This window comes from Lontra canadensis, unplaced genomic scaffold (genome assembly GCF_010015895.1).
Source record: "Lontra canadensis isolate GAN:19392208 unplaced genomic scaffold, GSC_riverotter_1.0 scaffold55, whole genome shotgun sequence".
Lineage (NCBI taxonomy): Eukaryota > Metazoa > Chordata > Mammalia > Carnivora > Mustelidae > Lontra > Lontra canadensis.
Window position 1 is genome coordinate 12,225,718 of NW_022631049.1, and position 22,679 is coordinate 12,248,396.

Consider the following 22,679-nt stretch of genomic DNA (forward strand, 5'->3'; position numbering starts at 1 on the left):
GATGCACATTCAGTGTTCCAGGCTTTCTTCCATTGTCTGCTAACATTGTTCTCCAGGAAGGTGCATGGGGTGTGAAATTCTGGTTTCTTCAGAGATCTCTAACTTTTTAAAAAAAAGATTTTATTTATTTATTTGACAGACAGAGATCACAAGTAGGCAGAGAGGCAGGCAGAGAGAGAGGAGGAAGCAGGCTCCCTGCTGAGCAGAGAGCCCAATGCGGGGCTTGATCCCAGGACCCTGACATCATGACCTGAGCTGAAGGCAGAGGCTTTAACCCACTGAGCCACCCAGGCACCCCAGAGATCTCTAATTTTTAGTGCTGATCACCAAACATCCTAGATTATGTTAATTCCTATTACCATTCATACAAAAGAAATTCCATGAGCCAGCTTTTTTTTTTTTTTAATGGGAATCTCCCGGGAAAGAGATTCTGCCTCCTTTTACCCTTGCAGAAGTAGGCCCATGTTTTTTATATGACTGTGTTTGAGTAGGAGCATGTTGAAGTTGTGAAGATTTTGGTAGCAACGCAAAACATGGACTAGAACTTTAATACAGGGGTTCTCAGAATATGGTTCCCAGAGCAGGGGCGTTATCTTCTGGGAACTTGTTAGAAATGCCAATTCTCAGTCCCACCCAAACCTACGAAATCAGAAACTTTGTGACTGGGGTCCAGTGATTTGTGTTTTAACAAGCCCACTAGGGGAGTCTGAACAGCACCCTGCTTCAGAGGGTGCTTAAATAGGAACTTGGGCTCCTGTTATGGACCTGACTTACTGTACTTTAAGGAAGGGACTTAAGACATGAGGGATGGCTGGCTAGCAGGGCTATTTGTTGACATTGCTTCATCATTAATGACATGAGAAAGGTGTACTTTTACGTTTTTCTTTGTGGGGCATTGTAATAGACAAACCTTTAACTTTTGGAGGCCCCTTCAGTTTCCTTTGTTGGTTATGACCAACAGTAGGAAATAGAATGCCATAAATCCTTGTTTCCAGGGTTACCTCTTGCTGCTGATAACAGACAGGAAATTAAAGCAATCTGTGATAGTGTTTTGTTCTTATTAGCCACAGATGGTAGCTTTCAGATACGTTGGAGCAAAACATAAATAAATATAGCAGGGAAACTTCATTATTGAAGAAAAATGATTTGGCTAGGTCAAGTTTATAGTCTGGGTCCACTTTTATGAAATGGAATATAGGCAACATTATATTGCTCCATTACCACAAAGCATTGAGACATATGAGGGTCACTAGTTTTTTTTTTTTCTTCCTTTTGATTTAATTTTCAGTATGTAAAACATTTACATGATTTCAAAGTCAACAGAGTGACAAATTATGTTTAAAGATGTCTCCCTTTTATCCATATCTCTTCTCTCCTGTTTTCTTTGTCCTTTGGGGTCATCATTTTTATTAGCTTTTTGATTTATTCTTCCAGTGTTTCTTTTTTTTTTAAGATTTTATTTATTTTCCAGTGTTTCTTTTAAAGATAAGCATGTAAATGTATTTATGTTTATATCTCCCCCTTTCCACTTTCTTTACACAAAAGGTTGCAGGTTATTCTACAGTCTTTTAAGATTATCTTAAAAAGCTCACTCCGTTAAGGGCTACCTTCAATTCAGTAAAATTCACCAACTTGGTGTGTACAATGTGAATTTTGTCGAATGCGCGCCGTTGCACAACCACCTGAAGGTATAGACTCTTTCCAGAGCCCCCAAAAAGTTTCATTCCATCCTTTTGCGGTCATTCCCATCTCCCACCCCTCTGGTCCCTGGTAAGTCGTCTGTCTGCTCTCTCTCTTTATACTTCTCTTTCCTAGAATTTCATACCTAGTTTTTTGTACGTATGTGTATGACTTCTTCCATGTTGTAGAATTCTTCAGAGATTCAGCCATATTAATACAGATATCAGTAGCTGTTCCACTTTATTGCTGGGTATTGCTCTATTGTTTTTATATTCCACTTGGTGGACATTGTCCTGTTGCTTTTTTTTTTTTTTTACTTTTTTATTATGAAATACTATTTTGAAATAATATCAGATGTCTAGAATACTTACAAAGATAGTACAGAAAGCATCCATACGCCCTTGCCCCAGCTTCCTCCCATGTTAACATCTCATATGGCTCATGGTACAGTTATCATCCCTTAAGAAATTAATATTGGCACAACACTATTAACTAAGCTACAGGCTTTCTGTGGATCTTAGTTTTTCCATTGTGTTTAGTTTTCATGTTTCTTTAGTCTCCTCTAATCCATGACACTTCTTCAAACTTCCCATGTCTTTTTATTTTTTTATTTTTATTTTTTTTAAAGATTTTATTTATTTATTTGACAGACAGAGATCACAAGTAGGCAGAGAGGCAGGCAGAGAGAGGGGAAGGGAAGCAGGCTCCCCGCTGAGCAGAGAGCCCGATGAGGGGCTCGATCCCTGGACCCTGAGATCATGATCTGAGCTGAAAACAGAGACTTTAACCCACTGAGCCCCCCAGGCGCCCCTCCATGTCTTTTTAAGAGTGCCTGTTGGGGTGCCTGGGTGGCTCAGTGGGTTAAAGCCTCTGTTTTCAGCTCAGATCATGATCCCAGGGTCCTGGCATCGAGCCCTGCATCGGGCTCTCTGCTCAGCAGGGAGCCTGCTTCCCTCTCTCTCTCTGCCTGCCTCTCTGCCTGCTTGTGATCTCTGTCTGTCAAATAAATAAATAAAATCTTAAAGAGTACTTGTTGAAGTATTTTGCAGAATGTCCCTCAATTTGTCCAGTGATTGGACAAAAATTACACACTTTGGGGAAGGACACCATAGAGGTGATGTGCATTTCTCATTGGATTATACCAGGAGCTACATGGTATCAATATGTCTTATTCCTGGTGAAGTTAACCTGGATCACTTGGATAAAGTGGTGTTTGCCATGTTTCCTCACTGCAGTTAATAGCTTTCCTTTTCTATGGTCTGTCTCTTAGAAGAAAATTATTACTTTTTAAATTCTGATGTGTGTTCGTGGGCACGGGACACATAGTTTAGTGACTCTCTCAACCTTACTTATAATAATAGTAATAACAACAGCTACCTCTCACTCCACACTTCTAAACACATATGGGCTATCTCAGTTAATCTTCGGGATACCCCTGAAAAATGTAGGCACTATTTTCATGTCCAATTTACAGCTTAGAAGATTGAGGCATAAATACTTTGCTGAGGGTCCAGCAGCTGGTTAGTGATGGACCCAGATGTTAACTTAGCCTAACTCGAGGACCAGATTTTAACAAGGGCCATATGGTTTTTGTCAGAGCTTAGAAATGGGGATGCCCTCGTTCTCTGCCAGAGAAAACAAATAAATGCTGCTTTTTGATAATTCTCTTTTGTTCTTTAAGAAAAGAACTTTGTTTTCCTTTCAGGATCTTTTCTTAGGTGACTAAAGATTTTAATAAGCTATGCATGACAGTAATCTTACTTTAAAATCTTAGAGAAATCCAGGATACTTCAGGGAGCACTCGGGGACTTCTTTCAGAATTATGACTGAAGTTTAGGGCAGAGTATTCAGTATAGAAAGCTGATTGTGGAGAAGTATTGACTTCAAGAATGAGCTTTTTGGGATGCCTGGGTGGCTCAGTTGGATAAGCCTCTGCCTTCGGCTGAGGTCATGATCCCAGGGTCCTGGGATCGAGTCCCGCATTGGGCTCCTTGCTCAGTGGGGAGCCTGCTTTTCTCTTGGCCTCTGCCTGCCGCTCTGCCTGCTTGTACTCTCTCTCTCTCTCTCTCTGACAAATAAATAAATAAATAAATAAATAAATAAATAAATAAAATCTTAAAAAAAAAAAATGAATGAACTTTTCTTCCCTGGATTTTATCAGCCTCTGCTACCAGGAGTGCAGTGTTTGTCTGTGGCTATCTAAACCCTGCATGTTCACTTTTGTTGACCGCACTAATGACTTTTCCACTACACAATCACATGTATCTCGGAATAGCCTGACTCAGGGGATGATAACGGTAGTTAAACGATGACTCAATATCTGTGAGCCTCTATTCTAGTAGCAGCGGAGCTGCTGAAGGTCAGGCTGTGTGGGTGGACGTTTGCACTTCTTCCCTGTGACTCACTCCGCAGCCTGCCTTTCTGAGGGAAGTAATGGTAGGTCACTGCACACTGCTGCGCGTCGCCTCCCTGCTCCGTCTCGTCGTACTGTGTAGATGGGTATCCCCAAATCCTTGAAATCACACAGCTTGGAGTCTTGAATGTGTGTAGGCTGCCAAGATGTCCAGATGCCAGTGTGCTTTTTAAAAATAAAGCTTTTTTGTTTCTAAATGTCTGTCATATGCCTGGCCATATGTGCCAGGGTCCAGAGGTCAAAAGCCAGTCTGGACAGGCTATACATAAAAATTGTAGCATTTATTTCCTTAGGGAAGAAGGCAACTGTTTAAGTCTGATGCTTGCATACAATAACTAGAAAATTCTGTAAGAGTAGATGATTATTTAGGGGATAGATAACATATCAAGTTTATGGGTATCTAGATCTGGCTTAGAGTCAGATGGCTGAGGACCTCTAGCCTCAGAAGTCAGATATGGTTTTCTACACATCTATTATAGAGAAAGTGTTAGGTACAAGAAAATGTAAGGAAGAAAGTGAAAGCAGCTCATTTCCATCACCAGAAATAGCCACTCTTTTGTTTTGCATAATTTCTCCCTTTCTCCTTCTGTCATGCAGCAAACACATTTGTTTGTAATCCTGCATTTGTTATGTAATACTATATCCTAAGGATTTTTCTCATCATTTAAAAAAAAGACTTTGCTAATTTGGTGGGAGAAAAATAACTAGTTTTAATTTGTATTCCCTTAATATTTTAGTTAGGATTAATGTTGTGTCTTTGTTGACTGTCTATATTTATCCATGGAGATTGTTACTTTTTCTACTCCATATCTTTCTGTAAAACCAGAAATGTTACTAACGCAAAACTCTTGATTTCAGATGTCCTAAATGATGCTATATTTGATGAAGATCACGATGAGATGGTGATTGTGAAGGACATAGATATGTTTTCCATGTGCGAGCATCATCTAGTTCCATTTGTTGGAAAGGTAAGGTTGTCTCTGTTTCCTAGTAATTTTAAAAAGCACAATTAAAGTTTTAAAATTAGGATTATTATATTTAAAATCATTACCTGCTAATTCTTAATATCCCAGATATGTAGAGTTACACAAAAACATTTACTCTTTATCAACTTGACTAATCAAATAGTTTGAAGCTAACCAAATAAGGGGCACCTGTGTGGCTCATTTGGTTAAGCACCTGCCTTTGGCTCAGGTCACGACCCCGGCATCCTGGGATCAAGCCCCATATCGGGGAGCCTGTTTCTTCCTCTCCCTCTGCCTGCCACTCCTGCTTGTGCTCGGTCAAATAAATAAATAAAATCTTGGAGGGAAAAAAAAACTAACAAAACAAAAACAAAGTAGCAGAAAGTCCTCAGGACAAACATTTCATAGTAAATACCATGTTAATAGGTTAAAATAATGAGATTAAAGTTTCATTTTTTTTTTCTAGGTAGTTGCTACAGGCTCTGAAAACCTTTGCTCTTTATTTTGACTAAATAGTGTTTGATCCAAGATTTACTTTGGTATAATATGGCATGAGCAGCAATGATTGCAGAATTTCTTGTGGTAGAGGTCATAGTATTAGTGGATTTAATTTTTCAACCTTGTCTGTATTAGGAAAAATGAATCTAATGTAAACTAGATAATGTTATCTAGCTTGTTTTACTTAAACATCTCTTTGAAAACATGTGGATTTAAGACCAAGAGTAGTGCTGTCCTTACCCCCATTATAATTTTATTTTATTTTGACTTTTTATTAATAGTTTTTAAACAGAAGACTTACAGGAAATAGTGTTATGAGTACGTATATACCCATCACCTAAATTTAATATGTTAACATTTGTGTCACTTTTTTTGTTAAAAGTATTTTATTTTCTCACTTTAGTAAAGTGAAACATAGAAAAATGCACAAATTATAAAGGTATTCCTTACTTCTTCACAGGTGGAGAACTAGAATATTATTACTATCCTACAGGGTCATTTTGTGCCCTTTTTAGTCCCTAACCCATCCCTGTTCCCATGGGTAACCCGTATATCAATTTCAAACACTATAGTGTTTTGCTTGTTTTTCAACTCGTAAATGGTAAGAATCTATAGCATGAAATCTTTTGTGTCTGGCTTCTTTTGGTTGTTGTTGTTCCACATTGTAAAAGTCACTGATATTATTACCTGTCATTGTAGCTTATTTTCATTGCTATATATTATTTCATTGTACAAACATATCACAGTTTATTCTGTTCTTGGTAGATATTTACATTGTCCCCTTTCTCTCTCTCTCTGTCTCTCTCTCTCCTATTACAAACAATACTGATATCAGTATTCTTTGAGTGCATATGTGCATGCATTTCTGTTAGGAATATACCTAGGAGTAGACTGACAGGGTCATGGATATATGCATATCCAATTTAATAAATACTGATCTTGAGTTTTCCAAAGTAGTTGTACCACTTTAGACTTCATGCACTCTAAGGTGAGTTTCAGTCACTTGACATCCTTGCCAACACTTGGCACTCTCAGTCTTTTTCAGTTTAATATTTTCATACGGATGTAGTGGTATCTCTCTTTTTTAAACCTCTTATAACAGAAAAGTTCAAACATATGTAAGAATGGAAAGACTAGTATGATAAAGTTCCATGTTTCCTAAAACCAACTTCAATAGTTATTGATAAAGGGCCAGTCTTGTTATATATAAGTTCCACTGGACTATTTTGGAGAAAATCCTAGATATGATATTACTTTTTTCCATATCTTCTTCTAGTATGTGTCTGTAAAAGATAAGGATTTTTAAGGAAATGTAACTCTGATCTATCAGTCTGAAAAGTTAGCAGTAAATTTTTCAGCGTATAACAGAATATAAAGTATGTTGTAGACAGCATGACTCCTCATCACTAATTATTAATACTCATTTCTTTTTTTTTTAGGATTTTTTTATTTATTTGACAGAGATCACAAGTAGGCAGAGAGGCAGGCAGAGAGAGAGGAAGGGAAGCAGGCTCCCTGCTGAGCAGAGAGCCCGATGTGGGGCTCAATCCCAGGACCCTGGGATCATGACCTGAGCCGAAGGCAGAGGCTTCAACCCACTTTAACCCACTGAGCCACCCAGGCGCCCCCACATTTCTTTTTTTTTTATTATTAATACACATTTCTAAAATATTTTCTTATCCACAGTAGCACTACCATAAATAAAAGTAATTCCTAAATAGCATCTAGTCACTAACCCTTATATTTACCTTTCTACAGTTGTCGCAACTGTCTTACTGTTGGTTTGTTTAAACCAGAATCCAAGGGCACCTGGCTGGTTCAGCTCATTAGAGCATGTGACTCTTGATCTCAGGGTTGTAAGTTTCAGCCCCATGTTGAGTGTAGAAATTACTTAAAAAAAAAATAAATAAACCAGAATCCAAATAAGAGTCACACATTTGTATTGCTTTGGGTTGTTACGCTTCTTAAGTCTCTTATTCTAAAATAGTTCCCCTCTTCCACATCCACATTCCCTTACTGAAGGGACAGGACTGGTTGTCTTGTAGAGTGTCCTTCTGGATTTGTTCCATTCAACCTCTGGATTTCCTATAAACTAGACTAGATCCAAAACTTCCTAAGATTAAGACTAAACATTTTTGATAAGAGTAGTTCATGGGGTTGCTGAAGGCTCTGTATTTCATCTCATCAAGAGGTATGCACTGATTGGCAATCCCACAATTAATCATGCCGGCCATGTGACATCAGGGCTTAGGTTTTTCAGGGAGGGCACCTTTGAGCTTATCTTATTACCTTTTATTGTAAATGGGGAATTTAGGCCCAGAAAGCCTATGACTTGTCCAAGAGGACAGAGGGAGTTAGTGATTTGGTTGGGGCTAGACCTAGTACTTGGTCTGTGCTCAGTCTCTCACCACTATATCCTGTTACCTTCTGCTATGATTATCTCTGTGTTTGTGTTCTTGTTAACTTTTAAAAGAATATATTATTCAGTGAGGATTTTCTATAATCGACATTTAAGTGACTTAGGATCTTCAGAAAGATAAAAAATAGTACAAGCAATAAAGGATGGCTTTGCATAGAAGTATAAAAATTTCAAGTTAGTACAGAAGCTCTAAGTTCTGTGGGAAGGTTTTAACTCTTTTTTCTTTGAAATACCTGGTGTTCAGGTGCTACTTTATTTTCCCTTTCTGCTGACCAGGAAGGTGATGAATTACTATTCTCAAACTCTCAAAGCAAAGTGCTAATAGATGAAAAGTTACTAATAACTACTAGATCGATTATTCACATAATAAATATTAGCTGAAGAAATGCAACAAATGCTGGCAAACCATGATGCAAATGAATCTGTGATTTTATATTAGGCTAATTGATAGCCTACAAATGACCATTTACTTTACTAGGTTTTTTAGAACGAATGATTTCTTATAATTGATACATGGCTCAAAGAGAGGTAACATGGACGTAGGAGATACTAGTTAGTGACATTTAAGATTACAGAATTGGCTTGGCGTTAGGTCTTAAGGTCCAGGTCTTGATGAGTCACATTTGTATCTGTGTCCTTTATCTCCCATCAGGAAGATAGTGTTCTTCAGCAGCTTGGAAATGAGGCCACCAAGCATGACAGAGAGCATGGAGACCCTCTTTCTGTGCAACAGGGTGGGATTTTTAAGGTGGAATGGCAATATTTATAGTTACAGTTTCAGCCATTTAAAGGAAGCTTTCCTGGGGTTCCTGAGTGGCTCAGTCAGTGAGAGACCAACTCTTGATTTTGGCTCAGGTCATGATCTCAGGGTTGTGGAATCGAGCCCTGTGTCTGGCTCCGTGCTCACCACGGAGTCTGCTGGAGATTCTCTCTCTTCCTCTTCCTCTGCCCCTCCCCCTGCTCATACTCTCTCTCTCTCTCTCAAAATAAATAAAATCTTTAAAAAAAAATAAAGGATGCTTTCCTGGCTATATTTTAATGTTGTTACAGGATACTAGAGTGTGTCCCCTCAATGGAAGAAGGACTTGAAGAACTATATGAAGAGTTTAACTTCACCAGGAAATACCATGACTGTATTTCCAATTTGCTATTTCATTAATATTCATGTATATTTTTCTTTTAGTGCATATATGTAATTTTCTAAATGCTTTTTTGTAAGTTCTTCATTTTCTAAGTCAATATAGCTATCTTAAGGATACATTTTCATTGTGTTGAATTACATAGTGCATATACTGTATTATGTTTCCTTATTTCCTTATTTTGTTACAAAGAAGCATTGGATTTTCAGTCAGGATTTCTCTCTTCTTTGAAGGTCCATATTGGTTATCTTCCCAACAAGCAAGTTCTTGGCCTCAGCAAACTTGCGAGGTAAGTGTGACTGTGTGGTGAACAGGAAAACAGATTTGTAGGACCTGTCCCTATATGGCAAGAATCTCATAAGGCTTTCCTGACTGGTGTGGCTCTAACCTGGAAGTCACATTGCTACTTAAAATTTATGGTTGCAGAGACAAACATATTTGGAGGACCTGAAACACAAATCCCTTTTCTTTTCAGCCCTCCCTGCCTTCCTCCCCCACCTCCCACCCCTCTTCCACCAACACATCCTTAAAAAGTCTTAGCTCATACCTTTCTCTGCAGGACCTTTCTTGACTGGAAAGGATCCAAGGGTACTTTCAGTCCAGCCCCCATATTTAAGGGTGGTTTAGCTAGCGGGTGGGAAAAGGAAATCTGTGCAGGGATCTAATTGCACTACCCTGTTTTCAGACTTTAAACAGACTACTACTGGGGTCTCAATCCTGTCTTCCACTGCATCTGGGTGTCTCCAGGCATCTCTTGGGAGGTCCTGCAGGGCCATTCATTCACTTCTGGTTTCTTTACCTCTGCAGACACACGACTGTGCTGTGCCTTTCTTGGCTTTCTCAGCAATATTCCAAAACAATACTTACTCTCCTATTTCTTTCTTTTCTACTACAGTCTCCTTTTCCATTCTTTATCCTGTGGGTTCATGCCTTTTAACAACTTCCTTTGCTCCTATTTTTATTTCAGCCTTAGGAAGGAGAAGTAATGGATAAGTACGGTCCTCTGTGTTTAAGTGGAGATCAGCTTGAGGATCAGTGTTCGTATATCTCTGCTAGGTTCAGTCACCAATTCTTTATTGCCCCTAAATGTTCTTTTTTGTAATTTTTTTGTATGGAGTTAGTGAGTCCTAGGTATGGGCAAATGTTGGGAGGTGTGTGTGTATATGTGGAGAGAGTTAAGAACAAAATGAGTGAGAGGTGCCTGGGTGGCTCATTTGGTTAAGTGTCTACCTTCAGCTCAGGTCCTGATCCCAGGGTCCTAAGATCAAGCCCCACCTCAGGCTCCCTGCTCAGCGGGGAGCCTACTTCTCACTCTCGATCCCTCTGCTTGTGCTCTGTCTCTCACGTGCACTCTCACTCACTTTCTCTCTCAAATCAATAAATAAAATATTAAAGAAAAATAAAATGTTAAAGAAAAAAGAACAAAATGAGGGAACAGGTGATGAAAATATAGTCAAGTGCCCCTTGCCCCTTAAAATAAACCAAGCAAGGTGTGGATAATTTGAGGGTGTAGTGACTGTATCAAAATTGGAATAAATGAGTCTTGGTGACTGGCTAACTATCCTATGGCTCTGATGGGTTCCTGCTTCTTCACTTAGACATTAGGGTTCACTACAGTCCTGAAATGGTGGTTCAGATCTTTTTCAGTTTTGTGTTGGAATCTGTAAAAACCACCCTGCCAATCTGACAGCTGCTCTCCACAGCTTTTCTTTTTACTTTGTTTTTACTTCCGCTTTCTCACTCATTTCCTCTATGAATTAAAGAGAGAGTAGGTAGAAGAGAGCCATTTAAGTTCCCTAGTTTCTGACCTCATGCCTGCTCAGTACTTTCTCCATCAGACAGGGCTACTTGGTACCATGAAAAGATGTTTTTATATCATGGCTGTAATTGCTGCACTGAAGAAAGGCTCTTTACACAAATACAGAAACATCTTGCCGCTTTTCAGTGATCTGTACCCAGTAGCAGCGCCAAGGGGTGGCTGAAAAAGGGTATTGGTGGTGATGGGGGGAAATAATCCCACTCTAATTTCTATTAGCAACCCCCTCCCTAGCAACGTACTCCTAAATAATAAATAAAGTCATGTCAACAGTGAATGGAAGCGTCTTTACTAAAATTGGTTATTCTTACTGTTTTATAAGACACAGTCTAAGTGAAGTCAGTGTGGTTGCTGTGTAAACCTAGCTCCAGGCCCAGCCCCAGCCCCATGGCATGCTTCTTTCCTGCAAGATTGCTAACCCTCTGCCTTTCCTATGTAGATATTCTGGCACTGCTGATGCTTTTAACACACTGTCCATATGAGAGAGTAGGTTGTGGATAGTTTCCAGGTTATAAGGAAGCTTGCCTTCCTTAAGGACTTCCTTAAGGCCTTCCATAAGGCCTTGGTCTTAATATAAGTAGCCTTCTCTACAAGACCACGCTGTGTAGACCATGGGTAATACTTTATGGAATTGGATTCTTGAGTAATCCAGTGAGACCTTGGAATAAATGGTAATTTAGAGGTAGAAAGGAATAATCTTTGGTTACTTCCTTTCCTAGGGAAATGGAAAGATCTCCAATAATTAAGCTTTTATGAAACAATACAAAGGAGTTGATTATTAGCATAGGGATTTGTCCTTATGCCAATGGGATTAAAACTTAAAAAAAGGAACACTAAACCAAAGAACAGAGTGTATGTTACTTTCAGATATTTGTAAAAAAAAAATTGAAGGGTCTATTAAACAGGAAAGAAGGCTAAGATTTTATCCAACTGCTTATTTCTTATAAGAAGTAGGAATATTTAGGAAATGAAGAGTAATAAAGAAAGCTGGATGTCTTAGCAAAACTTCACTGCTCATTTTAATCTTGTATGTGAAGTCTGTTATATGCTTGCCTTTAAACGAATGACCTTTCAGTGCCAGGGAAGTCAAATATCAAACAGTAAAGCCTTAAGTAACAAAAAAATGCCAGAAGTGAGTTGATCTGGTTTAACTCTAGTAGAAGTCCAGAGTAAATGCAGTTTGAATAGAAATTGCTTTTGTTGGGGTCCCTGGCTGGCTCAGTTGGAGCCAGTATTGATCTCAGTATCATGAGTTCGATCGATCCCTGTGTTGGATATAGAGATTACTTAAAAAAATCTTTTAAAAAATAAAATAAAATCTTATTTTTAAGAAAAAAGTCCTTTTGTTACTGAAAATCCATTGAATATATCTTCCTTTTCTTGCCTTAGAATAACTGAGTGAACATAATTAAATCTTGAATATAGAACTGAAGTGCCTCAGGGTAGCCATGGTTTATCTACCAGTTGAGCATCTACTGTAAAAGGATATTGCGTCAGCTACGATGACTGCTAGAGAGGACACAGCCACTGTCTTCAAGGAGGGTGGACAGTACGAGGCAGCGGGTACCACTGAGATTCCTGGTTTGGAGCTTCAAGTTCAGAGGAGCTAAGAGGACTGTGGTGTGCCAGGGTTGAAGAGACGGAGAGGTGGAAGACCGCAGAATTCTAAATGGAAGAGAAATTCCTTTAGGTTAATACATAATAAGCAAAAGCAAACAAGAGGGTAGGCACAAGGCATATTCCAGTGAATGGGGAGCTGATTAATTGATAGAACTAAGAGATTTAGGCAGGGATGAATGTAAGATAGTTGGAAAGATAGGGTGGGTATTAGATTACAAGAACATTCTTTTTTCCTCTTTTATTATAAATGTAACATACTTACCAATTAAGCTTAAATACGAATGAGTGAGTAAAGGGAAAGCCTTCCTTTCTATTTCCATTCCCCATAGTTAAAACTAGAGATTTCTTGTTTCTTGACTGGAGATTGTCCTTCTGGAAAATTTCTTTGCAAGCACAAACGTGGAGCTTTTTAAAATTAGCAAAACTAAACAGCAAAACAGGGAGCTCATACCCACATTCTGTACTTCAGCCTTATGTTTTTTGTTTTTTAATTTTTAATTTTTTAAAAATAATTCCATCATGGGGCTCAGACTCACCTCCCAAGATCAAGAGTCACATGCCAGGGGCACCTGGGTGGCTCAGTGGGTTAAAGCCTCTGCCTTTGGCTCGGGTCATGATCCCAGGGCCCTGGGATCGAGCCCCGCATGGGGCTCTCTGCTTAGCGGGGAGCCTGCTTCCTCCTCTCTCTCTCTCTGCCTGCCTCTCTGCCTACTTGTGATCTCTGTCTGTCCAATAAATAAAATAAAATCTTTAAAAAAAAAAAAGAGTCACATGCCAGGTGCCCCTAGTTTGTTTTTTTAATTAAAAAACTTTGAAATCCCTTGGAGATCTTTTAGTCCCAAAAGTCTGAGTCCATTTTAATGACCACATATATCTCTTTAATTGTTCAATATAATTCATTTAACCAGTCTTTGATAGAAGTATACTTTATACTTTGAGACTATTGTCAGAAAAGGTGAAAATACTTTCATGAACATGTTTTGCATATTGTAAATTATGGAAATTAAATTGCTGGGTTCAGGGTAGCTGAATTTTTGATGTTGTCAAATTGCTCTACAAAGAAAAGCATATCCGTTTATATGGTCAACTGGTGTTTGTTTCTCCACTTCTGCCAACACTGGGTTTCATCACACTTTTCAGTCTTCGCTAAACTGATAAGTGGAAAGGGGTACCTAGTGTTTTAATGCACATTTTTAAAACTTGCATTTCTTTAATAGAATTTGAATCTTTATAGAAGCTTCCTGCTTTTAATTAACCTTTGCTAATTTTCCCATTGTACTGCTTGTCTTTTTATTACTGATTTGTATGAGGTCTTTGAATGTTAAACCAGTTAGGCAGGTGCTGCAAATAATTTTTCCAGGCTTGTCATTTGTCTTCTGGTTTTGTTTTAAAATACCATTTTTCCACAAAGAAGTTTTAAAACTTTTATGTAGTCATAAACTCATGTTTTTGGTTTATTTTTATGGCCTCATTTTTATATTTAAATCTTCATTCCATCTGGAATGCATTTGATGCAAGGAGTGGGGAGGAATCCATCCCTTGCCATTGTATCCTCACTGACCTCCTGCAGCACCCCCATTTCCTTCCTGTTACCATGCTGCCTTCTCACTATCCTTGTAGCCACTCTCTGTTGGGCCTTACTTATGTTCTTTCTGGATTATAAAACTCTTGAACTCCTCTTTGACTCTAATCTCTCAGTGTCTTTAAACCTGCTCTCGTACATTGCTAGGATGTACTTTCCAAAGTGTGGATTTGATGATGCTGCTCCTTTGTAGCTCCCCATACCTTTTAAGATAAAGTTCAAACTCCTTACTTTAGCCGACAAGTCCCACTGTGATCCACCTTTACCTCCTGCTGCATTTTGCTCTTTGCTGTGATCATAGTTGAGAATTTGCAACTTGGTGACAAGTCAAGTTATATGAAGGCATCAAAAATACCATTAAGATTTGCAAGGGTTAAATTATACCAACCACCTGCAAAGGAGTTACCACATTACTTTTCTAGCTACCGGAGGAGGAAGAAGAGGAGAGGAAGCATAATGCAATACAGGAAACAGAGGACCTAGCATAGATTTTATAAGACCAATAAGTGGGCAAGTCCAATAAGATGTATACTGGGTTAAATCCAATACCTAATCATGTCCCTTTTATTAAAAAAATTTTAAAGTTAAATATAAAAAGGAAAGTTTATCAAAGGAGACTGGGTTGGCCCTCTTATATTGAGGAAGTTTGTATAATAAAAAGTGGTCATGAAATTTTTTTTTTTTTTTTTGGTCAAATTGGTTTAAAACAGAAAACAGAAACTGGGCTAAATGCATAGAGAAACTGACAAACCTGAAAGAAATGAGCGAAATACTAATTACCTCTCACCCTTCGGTTGGGGCGGACAAAAGATTATACAAAGCAGAGTAATAGGATTTTGGCCAAAAGACAGACTTTAAGTTAAAAAAAAAAAGTGAACAGGCTATTGTGTAACAAGAAAACTAGAAATTAATACAAAACTATTTTTAAAAACTAGCTTTTTGAAAGTTAAAGTTTTAAAATTCCTTTGATATGACAATCATTATGATGCAAACACTGTATGTCAGTGTATATAATTTGAAGTAAAAAACTGTATTTTAAAATTAATACTAATCCTCCTCACATTCTTCTAAAAAATAGAAGGGAATACTTTCAAACTCATTTCTCGAGGTCAGTATTAAACCCGGTATCAAAACAGAAAGGAAACTACAAGAAAATTACAAGTCAATATCTCTGATGAAAATATATGTAAAAATTCTCAACAAAATATTAGCAAACTGAATTCAACAATACTTTGAAAGGATCATATACGACGATCCCCTGGAATTTATTGCAGGGACACAAGGATATTTCAATATCTGCAAATCAATCAGTGATAAACCACATTAACAAAATGAAGGACAAAAATGATACGATAATCTCAATAGATGTAGAGAAACATTTGGCAAAATTTAACACCCATTCACGATGAAAATTCCCCAAAACTACATATAAAGGCAGTGTGCCTTAATAAAATAAAAGCCATATGTGAGAAGCCTACAGCTAACATCATACCAATAATGAAAAGCTTTCAGCTAATATCAGGAACAAGACAAGGACACCCTCTCTCACCACTTCTATTCAATATAGCCTCAGAAATACTAGTCAGAGCAGTTAGACAAAAATGAGGCATCCAGATCAGAAAGGAAGAAGGAAAACTATATTTGCAGATGACATGATATTATATATAGAAAACCCTAAAGACTCCATCAAAAAACTGTTAGAACTAATAAATTCAGTTAAGGGATACAAATTAATATGCAAAAGTTAATTGTATTTCAATACATTAAACAACAAGTTGTCAGAGAAATTAAGAAAACAATCCAATTACAATTGCACCAATACCTAGAAATAAAATTGTGGAAGATCTGTATACTGAAAACTTGAAGACATTATTGAGAAAAACTGAAGAAGATAAAAATAGATATCTCATGTTTTTGAATTAGAAGAATTAATATTGTTTAATTGTCCATACTACCTAAAGAAATCTACAGATTCAGTGCAATCCCTCTCAGTATTTCAATAGTATTTTTCACAGAAATAGAAAAAACAATCTTAAAATTTGTATAGACCCACAAAGAACCCCAAATAGTCAAAGCCATCTTGAGAAAAACCGTAAAAACTGGATACTTCACACTTTCTAATTTCAAACTAAATTACAAAGCTATAATAATAAAAACAGAATGGCATTGCCATATAAATAGATACATAGACCAATGGAATGGAATAGAAAGCTCAGAAATAAACCCACGCATTTATGGCCAATTAATTTATGACAAAGAAAGAATAGGGAAAGGATAGTATCTTCAGTAAATGGTGTTGGGGAGCACCTGGCTGGCTCAGTCAGTAGAATGTGTGACTAAGCTGATGTAGTCGACTCAGGTTCATGAGTTTGAGCCCCACGTTCAGTGTAGAGATTACTAAAAAATAAACTTGGGGCATGTGTGGCTCAGTCGGTTAAGCGTCTGCCTTCAGCTAAGGTCATGATCCCAGAGTCCTGGGATCGATTCCCGCATCAGGCTCCCCGATCAGTGAGGAGCCTGCTTCTCCCTCTGCCTGCCACTCTCCCTGCTTGTGTGCTTGCTTGCTTTCTCTCAAATAAAACTTAAAAATAAATAAAACTTTAAAAATTATGTTGGGAAAACTAGACTCCTTTCTTATACTGTACATAAAAATCCACTTAAAAGGGATTGAATATAAGACCTTAAACGATAAAACTAGAAGAAAACGTAGGGGGTAAGATCCTTGACATTAGTCTTGGTGATGATTTGACACCAAACATAAAACCAACAAAATAAAATATAAACAAGCGAGACTACATCAAACTAAAATGCTTCTTCATAACAAAGGAAACCATCAACAAAATGGCAACCTACAGAAGGGAGAAAATATTTGCAAATCACATATCTGGTAAGGGGTTAATGTGCAAAAAATATAAAGAACTCATACAACTTAATAGCAAAGAATCGATCCAAATGCGCAGAGGAACTAAATGACATTTTCCCAAAGAATATATACAGATGGGCAACACATACATGAAAGGGTGCTCAATTTCATTAATCATTAAGGAAATGCAAATCAAAACCACAATGAGATATCATTGCACAACTACCTCTGCAGTACTATAAAAAAGATAAGATGTAAGTGTCGGTGAGGTTGTGGAAGAAAGGGAACCCTTGTACACTGTTGGTGGAAATATAAATTGGTGCAGCCACTATGGAAAGCAGTATGGAGATTCTTCAAAAAATTAAGACTAGAACTGACATATGATCCAGCAATCCTAATTCTGGGTATATATCCAGAGGAAGTGAAGATAGGATATTAAAGAGATAGCTCTACTTTAGTGTTTATTGTTTTCACTAGGGTGGGGTGGGGGAGATAAATATGTGAGGTGATGGGTATATTAATTAACCAGATGGGGGATTTTTTTCACAATGTATACATATATTAGATCACAACGTATACTTTATAATCTTTGTCAATTATGCCTTTTATCTTTACAATTATACCTCTTTATCTTTACAATCTTTGTCAATTATAGCTCAGTAAAGGTATAATTAATTAAAATTAAATTAAATTTAAATTTAATTAAATTAATTAAAATGATATTTCAAAAATTTTAAATTTTAAAATTAAAAAAAAAAACCCTGTGCTTTGGAGATAAATTTATAGCCACAAATGCTTTCATTATTGAATAAGAAACCCAACAAGTAAACTAAACTTCAATATTTTTTTTAAAGAAAAAGCAAGCTTAATAGGACAAATGGGAAAGAAGAAAGAAAAATAAAACGATTAAACTATAAAATTTTAAAAAGAACAGAAAACATAAATCCAAAATATCATATATCATAGATTGCTTAGCGGTCTGATTGAAGAAGAAATACATCTGGAAATGAGAGGCTGTGTAACTAAAAATATGTTTTAGGAACTTTCAATCTTTATGAATTAGTTGAAAAGGTTGGAGAGAGAAGGGAATGAACCAAGAATTGGAAAACCTGGATAAATTAGTAACTAGGAAAAAGTGAAATTAATGTTAGGAGTGGGTGGGAGGGAAAGGGGTGGATGGTCAATTTAATAGACAACTTCCAAGTAACCACTAATTCTAGTGTTGTATAAATTATTCAAGAGCATGGAAAAACCTGAAAAGCTACACCATTAATTTGATGAAGCTGTATATCCCTGATGAAAGTCTGATAAAACTAGCATCTAAGAAGATGATAGACTAATCCCACTTACTAATATAGTTGAAGAATTCCAAATATCAATTCCTACTTTAATAGGCACAAGTACTCTTTCCATCAAGACCCAGGGAGATTTATTCTACGAATACAGAAATGGCTTAGATTAAAATTAAGAACTACTGATTCTGGGACTGTGGTAAACTAGATGGTAATGATATCCCTCCTAGTATAGCATACAAAGTTATAATGTGTATGAACATTTCAAGCATTGGGGGAAATTCCAGTAAGAATTTACAAGAATTAGCTGCCACTGGAGTCAAAGGTAGGGTTCTGTCCTCCCTATTCAACCCCAAATTGGAAGAGATATTACCTGTTAGCTTTGTTCTGGGAAGAGCAGGAAAAAGAACCTATAGCCATATATTCACAAGGGTTTAGACTCAGAATTCATATCCCCATGGGTGATCCTCAGAACACCCAGGGCAGTAATTTAATTTAAAATGTTGCCAAGGAGGCAGCCTTTTAGCACCTAGCAGAAACAAGTGCTCTCTTTTCTGATGCACTTTTATTTTGGCTTCAGAGAATTCCCACAAATGATATTCTAAGGAGCATGAATTCACCAAAAGTAAAAGAAAGGCCACCATGAGGCAGAGTCAGCTGAAACAAATGGTCAAAGAGGGCAGAGGCTGGTGCTAACACATACAGAACATACAACAAATATGTTAGAATATAATAATCCTGAAGGGCACCTGGGTGGCTCAGGCAGTTAAGCAGACTCTTGACTTTGGCTCAGGTCATGATCTCAGGGTCTTGGGATCGAGTCCAGCTCCACACTCAGTGGGGTGTCTGCTTGAGGATTCTCTCTCTCCTTTTGCCTCTCCCTAGGTTCGTGCACTCTTTTTCTCTCTCCAATAAATAAATACAAATAAATAATACAAATAAATAATACAAATAAATACAGATGGATAGATAGCAGGTTAGACACAGCCAAAAATAGTGAACTGGAAGAAAGGTCTTAAGCAATGTGTTCAGAGCTCAGTGGAATATATGGGTGAGAATGTAAGAGATGTGGAAGACTGAGCAGGTCTATTATGTCCTTAATTGAAATTCCTGGAGGTAACAGAGGCCATGGAGTAGGTGCAGTATTAGAGAAGGTGATGACTAAAAACGTTTCTGGAGAACATGCAAAAAAATCAGTCTTCAGATTTAGGAACCCTAATGAATCCTGAACAGGATAAAAAAATTAAGTCCCCACCTAGATATGACATAGAAAACCTCAGAGTACACATACTGAAATATCATAAAAGCAGCTTCATAGAAAACATAACCTACAAAGTAATAGCAATTAGACTGACGATTATTTGCCAACGTCAATATTAAAAGGCAGATGAATGTTAGTGTCAAATTAGAATTCTATTTTCAACAAATACCTCTAAACACATTATCTTCAAGAAAGAGGCCAAAATAGAAGTTTGGGGGGCTTTTTTGTTTTTTGTTTTTTAAATTCAGGGAAGCTATATAATTATCTTTAGCGCTGAGAAGACAAAATTTCAATGCCTTCTGCTTACTTAGAAAACTGAATAAACTAGGAATAGATTATAAACTCTGAGAATAGGGATCCTGTTTATCCCATAATCATATATGTAGAAGGCACTCAATAATGATCTGTGTGAATGGCCTTCCTTTGGTGTGAGAGTGGCTGTCTACCAGAAACAGGCAGGAATCATGGATGATAGTAAAATGTTACAGACATTCCTGTTAAAGTATAGAGCAAAATATGGGTGTCCAATATTGTCAATGTTATTTAATGTTGTACCTGAAATTCTACTCTAGAGAAGGAAATGATGACTATGAGGAAAAAAAAAGAGATATTACTAATTTTTAAATCAATGGTATCTCCTAGTCATACAACAGAAATTAATTACCTGGAAAACTATAAAAAGTAATATATAGAGATTTGACTCAGAAGAAATAAGACATATTTCCTATCCAGGAGCTTGAACAGCATCCTTCTTCAGGTTTTTATTCAAAATTAAAAATATATAATTGTACTCATTCAATGTTATAAATCTCCTAGAAACAAGAAGAATCAGAATGCATCCTGCCTTCAGTTTGAGTGGTAAACAGGCCACCATATCTGTTACTGACTTTATTGGTTATAATGGGTATAAAGGAGCAACTTTGTAATTTTATCTGAGCACCATATGGAGGGGGGTGCAGAGGGAAGAGCTGTAAAATGCCTCCTCAGTGAAGTGATCCTTAAATCGAGTCCAAACTCATGACTAGAAGGCCAAATTTTAAGAAAAGATCCTTAATGTGAATTGTTATCCTCAAATATGTAATTCATGTGACCATCTTTACATTTCACAACTAGAGTGAAAGGTGTTAAAAGGGGAAAATCTGTCACTTGACAGATTGTGTTAGAAGCCAAGATCAGGAGGCTCTTATTTTGGGGAATTAATCATACAGAGTGCTTATATAGACGTAGCTTATAAAGAGATGTCTGAAGAAGTCTGTTCAGTCCTAATCCGATTACCCTAATAGGTTTAGTGGGTACAGTAGCTGACAATGGTCTGCTATTAATTAACAAATAGTCTTTTTATTTTTAACTTGAATTTAAGCTCTGGTTAAACAATATGACTAATTAGAACACTTGAGACTTGGTCTAAAATTGATGACTTGGGAGCTCTAAAATCACTGTGTTTTTCCTTAGTGAATATTCTTGTAATTCTCTTTCTCTTTGGAGACATAGGGTACTAACACTCTGTGTCACTCTTGGTGGTTTCCTCAAGACCCTCCCTCTTCTCATTTCCATGTAGTTTTTGTATCTTTCTTCCTCTTAGAAGCAGTGATCTCCTGCCCACACCCTACAATTTCTTCAATAAAGTCCTTTTGGTACTTTGAGGAAGCCAATTCCATTTCTCAAACAAATTTATGATTAACTGAAACAATTCTTTCTTTTCTAGGATTGTAGAAATCTATAGTAGACGATTACAAGGTAAACTTTTAAACTTTTATTTACAGAAAAACATTTTCTTCTTAAGGAAAAAGTATTTTTTGTTGTTCTTATTTCACATGTAATACATATGACTTAAAACCTCATAGGAATATAATATAGAAAGGGAAAGTCTGCAGTGTTTCAGGCCTCCAGAAGAAATCATTGTTGTATTTGCATATTCCTTCATATTTTGTGTGTCTACCAACATTTTAAAATCAATATATTACATTTTTTAATGGGCTCATATTGTATGTAATGGCCTTTTATTCCCCCTATTTTTTTTTTCCACTTAACAAATCAAACATCTTTTTTTCCTACATGCATGTAACTATCTCGTTCATTATGCTGGCTGTTTAGCATTCCATTGTCCAGCTGTGCTGGGACTTGATTTAACCAGTCCCTGCTCTAATAGACATTTGCAGATTTTTGTCAGTTTACAAATAAACACGATGCTGCAGTGAACACTCTTAATATGTTTTCAAAGATGAGCTGTTTATTCAGCACAGGGACCGCATTGTTTAGGTTAGATTGTTGGCTTTGAGTTCCATGTACAATTAAATAATTGGGTTTAGTGCCTCTGTTAATCCTGTCACGAGCGACTTATTCATCTGCGTGGAGGAGCTCATTATCAGTTGGTCTTCCTGCACGCCTGGGACAGTTGTCGCTCGCACCCGTTTTCTGTGGGGGGTGTCAAACGCTCTTCAGTACTGGATCTGCGGGTAAGAGAATTGAACGGCGGCCTCCTGTGGGCCACAGACAAAGCAGACCTGTAAGAGCTCGTGTGTCTGGGTTCTGAAGCCTCACAGAAGTCTGCTTTTTAAGATTTCGAATATTCTAGAGACAACAAATATTCTCAAGACCGCTGTTTGTGTCAGATTCTTCAACGGAGCCTCTTGTCACCCCCACAGTTCAAGAGCGGCTGACGAAACAAATTGCCATAGCAATCACAGAAGCCTTGCGGCCTGCTGGAGTCGGGGTGGTGGTGGAAGCCACGTAAGTCCATGCTTGCCCTTAACAATTGTCCTTGTGGTGCCTGGAAGTGGTATTTAGTGTTGCTCAGTTTTTCCAGCACCCCGTGATGCCACATCATTAACACTGTCATGTTTTCTGCCTCTGACCTGAAGCTTTCTTGACCTCTTGCATTGACTGCGTGGCCGACACAGGAACCAGATGGGAGACTGGTTTTGTTTTGTTTTCCGTGGGGCTGGTGGCCATGTCGGGAGTCATGAGCCTAAGCGGAGTGACGTGTGCAACCAGAAGCATTTTATGTCTTCACTTGATTTCTTCTTTAGCTCTTTGTTGCTCCAAGCAGACTTTTCCTAATATTTTGTCACACGTTTTTAAAAATGGAGCAAAAACTGGGTGTAAAGGGCATCTGAAGACACTTCTTTAAG

General features: G+C 37.5%; 1 protein-coding gene across 1 annotated transcript in view; it reads left to right on the plus strand.

Annotated features, from left to right (window-relative positions):
• GCH1 (GTP cyclohydrolase 1) overlaps window positions 1-22,679 on the plus strand; it is a 42,577-nt gene that overhangs the window by 19,062 nt on the left and 836 nt on the right. Inside the window, exons 2-5 of the mRNA XM_032875341.1 lie at window positions 4,952-5,061; window positions 9,348-9,403; window positions 21,254-21,285; window positions 22,194-22,278. Of these exons, the coding sequence (XP_032731232.1) occupies window positions 4,952-5,061; window positions 9,348-9,403; window positions 21,254-21,285; window positions 22,194-22,278 (283 nt within the window). The remainder of the gene's footprint in view (window positions 1-4,951; window positions 5,062-9,347; window positions 9,404-21,253; window positions 21,286-22,193; window positions 22,279-22,679) is intronic.